The sequence below is a fragment of the Calidris pugnax genome, unplaced genomic scaffold, assembly GCF_001431845.1.
Source record: "Calidris pugnax isolate Ruff unplaced genomic scaffold, ASM143184v1 scaffold2, whole genome shotgun sequence".
Classification (NCBI taxonomy): domain Eukaryota; kingdom Metazoa; phylum Chordata; class Aves; order Charadriiformes; family Scolopacidae; genus Calidris; species Calidris pugnax.
In genome coordinates, this window is record NW_015090766.1 from 2,169,592 (window position 1) to 2,180,160 (window position 10,569).

At 37.2% G+C, this 10,569-nt stretch overlaps 1 protein-coding gene across 13 annotated transcripts in view; it reads left to right on the forward strand.

Annotated features, from left to right (window-relative positions):
• The window catches only part of LOC106884837 (chromosome unknown open reading frame, human C9orf3), a 230,667-nt gene that overhangs the window by 17,842 nt on the left and 202,256 nt on the right, over positions 1–10,569 (forward strand). For all 13 annotated transcript variants that reach the window (XR_001411305.1, XR_001411308.1, XR_001411309.1 and 10 more), the window contains exon 3: positions 8,787–8,953. Coding sequence is in view for 7 of the 13 variants with exons in the window: in XM_014936533.1 (XP_014792019.1) it covers positions 8,787–8,953 (167 nt within the window). In the remaining 6 variants the exon portion in view is untranslated. The remainder of the gene's footprint in view (positions 1–8,786; positions 8,954–10,569) is intronic.

The window sequence follows — 10,569 nt, forward strand, 5'->3', positions numbered from 1 at the left end:
GTCACGAAGAAAGAGCAGTTCTGTTTCAAAGATTTTCAGTTGTTTACTAGCAATACAGCACAGGGGTTTCAAGATAAGATGGTAATGTTCCAATTTTAACAAAATGATACTTTTGTTTGAAATAGTCTTAGTAATTATTTATTATTACAACATATTCTTTTATATTCTATTATATATAAGATATTATATTCTAAGTATTATAAAATGATTTAAAATTAAAACTTATTTTAGACACTACAATAACTACTTTGTTCAGAGAATAACATGTATGAAACATCTTTCCTTACCGGGAAGGAGAAACTTGACCAGCCTATCAAGGAAGGTGTTCAAGCAGTTTTGCCTATCTCTTAGGAGTATGTAGCAGTGTTGAGTCAGCATGGCTACCAGCATATTTCAAATTAAATAGTTTCTCATGATGATTGTTTAGAATTCTTATTCATTAAAATATCCTGGGATTCCATCTCTTTATTGTTTTAGAAAAGGATTAAACACGTTTGGGTTAAAACTAAAAGGGTAATTTTCCTAGCAAACAGCCTCTCTAATGGGAGATTCCTCCCACCTTTTTTTCTGCCCTACTTATTTCCTAGTGCTGTCATAAATTAGTTAATGATTTTGCTGATATTAATGAACAACTGGAGTAGAACTCATTTCGTCATTGTGGGATTAGGAATGAAAGAGTAACTTCGATATAAAAGACATCAATTCTGTGATGCTAAAACCTTTCTGTACTGGGTCTTGAATTACTTGGAGTGTATGATTTTCATGAGAATGCTATGGAAAAAGTATATTTTTAGAAACTATTACATGATTGAACAGTTTTGGGGAAACACTTTAAAAGAGTTAACCTGGTGTTAATTTTCTGAAGTGGAAAATACAGCAAAACATGAAATGATCTCCTTAAAAAAATTATTATGATATCTTGATATTTATTTGACCAATTTAAATGGCTTACCTTTAAAAAATATTTTGTACCTGTCTATTTTATTAACTTTATGATATCTTATTATTAGATTAGAATATCAACATATTTTTAAAGAATTCAGGAAATATTTTTGCCTTTTTGAAAGCTATGAGGGTGGATACAATTATAAATGTACAATTTAGTAGAAGAGATATCACAGATATCACTGAACTGCATGGTTCCTCTTCTGTTATAAATAATCTTGCATGTATGTAATGTGCAGCTGAAGCACCTGAAATAGATAGTGATTGGGAGAATATCCAAAGAGGTAGGACTTAACACAGGAATGAAACAGACCTTCGTTTCCTGTTTAAATAATTTGATGTTACTGATTCTGCTGAAACAGCAAAGAACTAGTAGAAAAGTTCTGACAAGCCTACTGGTATCTGTTTTGTGGACTCGTGTCAGGAGTCTGAGTTATGCTGGATCTCACTGGCATAGAGACTGGCACAATTTCTCATTACTTTTTGTCTGCAGATAAAAAAAGGGAGATTTTACCTTTTTTGAAACTGGTTGTTTCAAGCCCTCTTCTCCTTAAGGCATATATTTTGAAATGCAAATCATGTTCCGAGAGAGTAGTTGCAATGGTTCAGATGCACTGCTGATGCGCTATTCCTAAATGTGTGTACTTATGAAGATAAGCTCTTATGAAGACATACTCTTTGGCACTGTAGTCAGTCAGACAGTGTTACGTAGTGTGCTGCATACACTAGGCACTAAATAAAAACTGTATAAAAGTACACATGGCAACATTGAAATTTTTCGGTTTTTTTTCTATTTTATTTACTTCATAGTTGAAATTCCCTTTTGAAAGAGACTGAAATTTTCATAAACATTCTAAACTTTAGATTTTTTATAAATATTCAGGGTAGTGGGAAAATGCTAAACATGTTTCTTGAATATTTAGCTAAAGCTTGAAGCTGAAGTGAGTTCCTGAGCAGTGATCTCTAATTTCCTGGAGGTTATGCATAGAAGTCCATGTTTATGAACTTCCAGTGTATGGAAATATAACCTAGAAAAAATGTTTTGTGTAGTTGTAAACACCAGGTTTCTAGTGTCAGTCACAACAATGTTATTTACTAAAAATCAAAAGCGAGCTTTAATACATTTTAGTATATGTAATTTCCTTAAGTTTCAGAACAGTTTGCAAGAATTATGATACTGTTTTGTTTTATCTAGAGACTGACGGAGAAGCAAAATGTCACCATTTTACCTGTGGAAGGATGGCTTTGTAACATAAGTCTCCAAAGTTTTGATTTGGAATTGTTTAAGCCTATCATCTTTATGTCCTACAGAGGTCAGATGACCTTCTAAAGCTTGCAAAGTTGTTCCTTGTGTCCTTAGTGATTGGAGCTTATGAGTGAAATTTACATTTTGCTATGGTAGGCTAGCAATTTGCAGTGGATATTGTCTGGGTATTGGCTACAAGTCATTCCCTAATCATACTCACATACCTGGGCAGTTTAGGCCATGCTTAGGGTCTGCAAACAAAGAAAGAGGGCAATTGTGCTGATTCCCAGGCTGGATCACACAGGTTGTCCCTACATAGTCTGAAGTCTATCTGATTACTCTCAAAGTTCAGCATAAGGCTTTGTGGTTTTTTCCACAGTGTCTTAACAATACAGAGTAAACCACAGAGCTGTTTGTTACTAATGAAAAGAGGGAAAGAGGGAGAGCTAGAAAGGAATGAGGAAGAAGCCTACCAAAAATATACTTGCTGAAAGAGACACTCCTGACCTCTCTAAACCTGGGTTCTGGTTCCCTCCACCACTGGTATGATGACACAGGTGCGTGTACAGCTGGGTGGTAAGATATATTAGGGAGCTAATCTGACTGAAAATAAGGAGGTTAGTTTGGAAGGTAGAATTATCTGTTTCACTGGTAATGCAGGTTTGTGCCAATGTAACCTTGTATCTATAGCCTTTATGGAGCCTGAGGCAGCCATTGAATTTTCATTACATATTTGATATTTTCAAAGCAAATTTTTCCCAGGGTAGAAACTGGAAAAATGAGTCAGATTTTCACCGTGTCAAACTGATAATTAGAAAATGTATCATTAAAATAGATGTTCATTTTCCACTGGCATAAGTTAGCATCCTTCTGTGCTCTTGGATGCTGGAAATACAGGAATGGAATAAAGAGCTTGTTTTTCTTCATGGGCAAGGTTTGGGAGAATAAGATACTCCAGAATCCAGACAAATCACAGACTAAAGTCACTAAAGGTTACCGTCAGTTCTGGGGAATTCTCTCCTGTTCTTTTGTGTAATTTTGTTTTCAGCGCTGAATATTTATAATTGAGTAATTAATTAAGCAGTCTGAAGTTTGTTGTATTGTTCATGTCTGATGAAGTTATTTCTAAGGAAGAACAAATGGTATCAGGAATAGAATGGAGAAGTAAAATAAAAATAAACCAAAAAAATGTAGTCAGACCTGAACTGAAAATGAACTGATTTGATATTTCTGGAGATGTGAGTGGCAATGAACAAATATCTTTAAAAAATTTAACATAGCTCCTCTGAATTAGTTGTGCTAACTAAAAAGGAAGACCATGAGAAATTAGTTTTGTTTAGTGAATTTAATACTTTTTTTCAGAGTTATAGCAAGTTTCATGGCCTGACAGGACAAATGATTCTCAGATGTAGGTGGAGTGTATGGATACCTACAGCACAGGACAGAGGAAGGAAGTTCTGGGTGCTCATAGAGGCATTGCATACTGGAGTACAAGGGGCAAGGCTGATGATACTCCTTTAGGAAGGAGTAGTACAAAAGGCAAGTTGCTTCACTAAAATGTGCCAGTGAGAGGACCATATTAGATCAGAAGAGACAGAGAATGAAATAGTATTATGGAAATACCATTATCCATATAAACAACGAAACTCAGTGTTTTAATTTTCAAATCTAAATGGGACGTGAAAACACAGAAGATTAAAGAGCCAGTGGTATGTGAAATAGTCAAACCAGCAGTTGTGTATTTGCAAATTGGTTGGACAGCCAAGAAGCCAAAGCAACATTTGATTTCAGAACAAAGCTGAGAATGTCCACCTTTATTACAGTTCATATCCACTGGAAAACTGTCTTTAGTTTTTAAAGACAGAGGTTTACAAGGTGTTGTATTTTTGTGTGCACTGCTGTGGGAATAGAGCAATTAGGAAATCTCCTGTTTTCTCTGTCAATAGTCAGTTATGTCCAGTCTTTACTACCATTTGAACAGGAACTATGGCTACAAAATTAAATTTTGGTGGTACTTCCTAAAGTGTTACAGAACTAGTATTTGAGAGATGTACTTAAGTAGTATTGAAGGGGATGGAATACTTAAGGGATTGGTCAGATGTTTGACTTCAAATTTAGGAAACTTTCTCATAACAACATCAAAGAAGCTGTTAAGCATGTTGCGTTTGCCAAAAATACAGGTCAAAGCAAGTGAAAAAATCCTTATTGTTAGAGGCAAAGTGGGAGCACAATAGGTATTAAATTGATGTATTTGGGATGAAAAAGGTAAGCCCTGTCTTAACCTTATTATCCTTGCTTCCTAGTGATGGCTATACCAAAATATAAAACATTTGAACAGGAGATCGTGTGTCTACTGTGTCTAGCACAAGCAGGATTGATATGCCTGGTGTGGACCACAAACAAGTGAGCAAAAGTCCAAGAAATCTACAGTGAAGTCTCAGTTTAGAAACATAGCTTTTCAGCTATTGGAAAACCAGCATCAGAGTAGCAAGGATTACTGGAAAAGTCAGTGGAATCGCTCATCTCATAGCCATATTTAGTACTTTTAAATTGGGGAATGGTTTGAAAAAGGCATGGGTGTTCTCCATTGACTGGTGTTCTCCTTCCTTCTTCTTCCCCCAGCTTTATGACATCACATAGTATGGCGTATCCCTTTGGTCTTTTGGAGTCAGCTGTCCTGGCTGTTTCCCCACCCAACTTCTTGTGCAGTCCAAGCCTACTCACTGGTGGGGTGATGTGAGGAGCAGAAAAGGTCTTGACTCTGTGTAAGCACAGCTCAGCAATAATTGAAACATCCCTGTATTATCAATACTGTTTTCAGCACAAGTCCAAAACATAGCCCCATACTAGCTTCTACGAAGAAAATTAACTCCATCCCAGCCAAAACCAGCAGAGGCGGAACAAAAAAGTTGGTGTGATTTAGGTGCCAGGAAATGCTGCTCCTTCGTGGAAATGACACTGTAATTTAGAGTAAGAAACAGCTGCAAACAGCAGTGGTTTTATAGGGAGTAGCCCTGTAGTTGCAGGAGGTTGCCACCTTATATCCTTACATTGAGACAGCCCTCAAAGAAATAGGGAATGTATTTTTTCAAATGCAGGAAAGGTACAGGGTTGCCAAGCTGGGCATTTTCCTTAAGAAGTCTTCAAACAGGCAGTAACCAAAGCAGGTTGACATGGCTGAGCCTTAGGACATGATTCAGGTGTTTGATGGCAGAGATCTCAAAGAAGACCTGCAGATTCCTGTTCAGAGAACAGAGTATCAACTGAACATTTATTATGAGTTCTAAGGCAGTAGCTTAATTTGTTATTATAATGTACACACTTAACATGGGAGAGGGAGATCTGCCAAGAGCCGGTTTGAACTGGTTTTGTTATGTTATGAATATATATGGAATACTGATGACTTAGAGTTGCATGAATCAATTTTTCCTCAGAATCCTTGGCTCTGGGAGGTTACTGAACAGACAGCCTAGAGCCTCCTCTTGGAGCAAACCCAAAGAATACCACACTAGTGCTTGATTTCTCCCATAGCATGTTGATCATTGGGAATTACTAGTCATGAAGTTGGCCAGCTGAGTGACCAGAGCTGTGTTTTGTGGATGGTTGTTTTTCCAATGAAGCAGGTAATTAGACAAGTAGTCTGAATTTTCTGCTTATCTTGCTTTTTCTGTGTTCAGTTTCCTTATCTCTTCCAATCTATGGTGGCAAAGATTATGGCTGGCATAAACAACTGTGTAAGCCAATGTAGGTGGCATGCAGGAATAGCCACAAAACCACAGATGAAATGCAAAGGGTAAATTTAATCTCAATACCTCCTGAACTGGGGACTGCCCAAAGCAGCACCCAGGCAAAGGCACACAGGCGGGAACACAGGCACAGCAGAGCTTTGTCCTTGTTAGTGAGAGACTCTGAACCTGCTGTTCTCACCCAAATTTCAGGGATTCACGCAGGAGTAGTTTTCCACTGTGCTTTCATCTTTTCTGAAGCAAGACAGGCATGTCAAGCATGTTCCTTAAGCTGCCTCTGAGTCCACCACAAGACTGTGTTAAGTGTAGATGTTCTACTGGTCAAGCACACAAGTCTAAATAATGGTATGGTTTTTGACACCCCAGGTGCAAGTCACTTGAGCTTGTTACCAATTCTCCCCGCTGATCTTCTGTTACTTTCTCACAACAACATATTACCTGAGTAGATTATTTGAATGTTACAAGACCGTTAAAAGTGAAAGAAGAGAGATGGAAAAGATAGACAGTAGGAAAAAGGAACGGGACTGTGAAGTTTCTTGCTAGCAGCGATGGGGATGAATGAGAAAAAAGGCATACTTTGGATCAATTGACAAAAGCATTCTAAAACTAATTATTTGTCATTGCTGTTTGATGTAGCTTGGTTATCTAGTAATTTTTCTTTTTCTGGATCAGGTGAAAAATCTCATCCATATCAGGATAAGGGTTGTTTCTGGTCTTCCTATCTGCTGGAATTGTGCTGCCTGACCCAGAACAAGAAAAACTGTCAGCTGCAGTGGGTGTCCTGAAGTTACACTGCACTATTACCAACGTTGTAAAAAGAAATTACTGCTATAAATGAAGTATAAAAAGTTAGCAAAGTAAAACATGATTTATCAAGGGAAGCAAAAATATCTGTGGAGGTGTATTTTAGGCTGAGAAGAAAATAGATTAAAAATTCCAGTGAAACAAGAAAAGATGAAGAAAAAAAGTTAATGAATTCACCTTACAAACACTCCTCTGTAAAGCAGAACAGGAGACTGTTCAGTGTTAGTTGACAACTCAGTTCATGGCATGCTGTCAGTCAAGCCTCCAGGTGATCTTGCTGTGAATGTATGAATATCTAATTAAAATCTGATCTAATTTTTGCTCTGACAGTTTCCTCTTGAAATTTAGAACTTGTGTATTCCATTACTATTTTCTTAGTAGACTTTGACATATTTGAATACATTTTGGTTTCAAATAATGGAGTTAATAAGTATACCTGGACAAAAATGGTATTTAAACAGGTGAGGTGTACAAAGGAGACCTAGCTTTGAAGAAAAGATTATGTACTTGACCAGCCTTTCTCCACTTTTCTAACTCACTTTCTATTTAGACCTTAATTGTAGAGACTTGTGATCTCTTTCAGCATTAAAATGTTTTAGGGAAAAAAGTTAGTTATGTAATAAGTATTATTTCTTATAGTGAGAGGCTTCCTAGTCCTATGTGAAAGCTGTTGGAGTGGGAGGCTTGAAACTAAGCCTGTAGGGGCAGCGTGAACACCAGCACCATGCAAATCCGTTCATGGTGCTTCATTTTCCTCATCTGCAAAATGGTATTGACATTATTTGTAAAAAACTTTATGGTTTGCAGGTAGAAGTTGCTCTCTGAGAGAGAGGTAACATGAACGGTCTCAGTACGTGTCTGTTGTGTGTTATGTTTGTATTGTACTTGACACAGCATTGCAATTTTCTGCGCAGTGCTGTTCTGCCGGTCCATTTTTTCAGTCATTGTGGCATTTCCCTCTTCAGGATAGGAAAATTTCTTCAGGATATGAAAATCCCCTGTATTGCTCTTAAGACAGGATTGTACCAATGGCAGCAAGCAAAAGAGCCTTCAAAAATGCATGGTAAATCATTGGTGAATTATGTATATCAGGAGTCATTAACCTTGCCTTCCCTGTCATTCCTATAAGCTCCACTAGGATCTTTTTTTATAATCCTGTGTATTACTAGGAATTTAGATAAAACTGCAAAATGCAACAGAAGTAAACCAAGAATTATTATATCTATGCACCAGCAATAGCAAGCTAGAAGGAGTTAATAAAAGCCTTTGTTACCTTCCCAGTTATGGCTAAGCTGCTAATAAGAAATTGGCTGGCATGAAATATTGCAGACAAAATTGGAAAGAGGCACTAGATGGAAGAGGCTGCCTAGGAGAGGGTTAGAGCAACTGCAAAAAAAGCAGTACTACAAGGAAGATTGCCGTGTGAAAAGCAAAAAGGAGGCTGATGCTGATAGGGAATACGTGCAATTTCCTCAGTATATACCCTGTGGTTTAAATCCTGAAAGGAATGTGAGCTAGTGTGCATGACCTTACTGCAAGAAGAAATGTGAAAATGTCAAGTTACTGAGGCTTGGGCTAAGGAAGGCTCAAGGCTGGATCTACTGCTCTGGGTTTGGGTGAGTCTCCAGTTGTACAGTGAGAAGGGATTATTGATAATGAAAGCGCTACTGTGATGACAACAAGATGTCAGATGTATTCGTGAAGCATTGCAATGGCATCTTCAGAAGATACTCAGAAGCCACCTTTGTTTGGCCTTAGGGTCCAGTTGAGAGCTATTATATGAGGCTGAAAGGCTCATGCAGTAGCAGGAGAGGAGAAAAACTGAAGTTACTCTTTTCTAATTTATGTAAAAATTACTGTGGTAATCTTGCTTGTCGTCATCATGTCTTAACTTAGATTGTATTTGATTAATTCATTTCACAGAGGTTTGAAACCTACATAGCTGAGGTTAAAAAAAAAAAAAAAAAGGTTTGATTTTTGACAGAAAACTTAATTTGGTTTTTCATATTGTAACTCCACCTTCAATCTCTTTTCCTTCCATCTAGGCCATGTGTCTATACGATGGGATCGCCAATAAACAACAGAGCCCTTTTCCCATGCCAAGAGCCACCCGTTGCCTTGTCAACATGGCAAGCCTCAGTCAGAACAGCTGCAGGCTTTGTTGTGTTAATGAGTGGTGAAAACTCAGCAGAACCAGTCCAGCTTCAGGAAGGTGAAGTATTTTTCTATGGCAAATTATTTTCAATATTTTTATAATCAGAAGTACAGCTTAGTAAATACACAATGTTTGAAAGAATGAAGTTCCTACCCTTAAAAACACTTACACGTCTATTTGTAATCTCTGTGGCATTTTATGGAAAAATGCTCCAGGCCTCAGGATAATTTAGTAAGAATTAAAGGTATCTGCCTTTTACTGTGTAACTGCTACTTGCTTTTTTCAGTGTTTTTATTCCTTTTACTTTTTCCAAACTTAGACTTCACTTGTTGTAAATTAGCTTTGTTTTAATCATTCTGCAGTTGAACATTTCATAGATGAAGTACCTTATCAGGCTCTTGACAACTTCAGGCCTTGGTAGATAATTAACTTTCAGTTCTCCAGTCCAAATGTAGCTCAGCATGGCAATGATTAGAAGGGGTCATGTGTTATATCTGTTTCCTGAAATAGAAGGAATAGATGAAGAATGTCAGGTCAGTACCCTGAAAAACGGATCTTTGATTATTTTTTTGGCATTGGTAGATCATACCTTGTGCAACAGTAAGCAAGCAAGTATTTTTCTACTGTATTGGTTATACTTTCAAGTACTCTCAAGTATACTTATTCTCTAAACCTCTGCCTGCACAGACAAGGGCGTTCTTAAGGCTGTTCTAGACGTAATACAAAGTATTTCTTGCTCCCATTGGTTTTGAGATAATCTGTCAAACAGGGTTAGTATTTTCTAGTGTAAGTTGTTCTAATGAAAGTAGCGTATAGGAAAAGGTTAGAATTGGTGTTTCAGGGAAACAAAAAATCTGTTTCTATTACACTTTAACGAGGCAATTTTATTTTTAAGGGAAAAAAAGTAGAATGAAAGTCTCCTGGATTTGAGAACCATCAGTTAATCCATTTGCATGGAATCGTCTGGTTATTTTTGGCCATATGTGAAGCCTGTTTCAAGCCTTGTCTCTGCTGTTGAAATATGGAAAACTACCATGAGCTGCTCAGCTCATTTGGTCAATAATACTTTCCCGTCTTGGCATCAAGAAAGCAAGAGGGTGGTCTTGACTTCAGACTAGAAGAACAGCTCTGCCATCATTGTTTAATTAGTTTAATCTACTTTTACATCTTCCTAGTGAGCTGTTGCCTGTTCAGTGGAGGCTATGTGGTTTGAAATATTAAGAAGGATGCTTATGTGAATTTCTAGCAATACAAACCTTGGAAAAAAATTCAGGCACTGTTAATTAGCACAGATCAGTTAAAACTGATACTTTCTTAGACAAGTTAGCTAGTTGAAAAGGCTGTCTTGTGAAAGAATTATTTCCTCATTAAAATCTTTTTGTCACTCTAGTTTAAAAAAGCCATTTAAAAATTGTACTTGAATAAAGAAGAAAACTAGTTTTAGGGAAAACCATTTTTAAAGTGCTGTTGATGGAGTGTTGAGAATGATGTCAGGGTACCATATTGTTAATGGTAGCACTGGGGCTTAGTCACCTAAAGTCAGCCTTTTCACCCCATGGAGAATAGAAGGGGCTTTTGTTTAAATCCTTCTAGTTGTTGCAATGGGTCAATTTATGTTGGTAATTCATGTGTCAGCTTAAAGCTTTGGGGTTTTTTGTTGGTTTGGTGGTTGT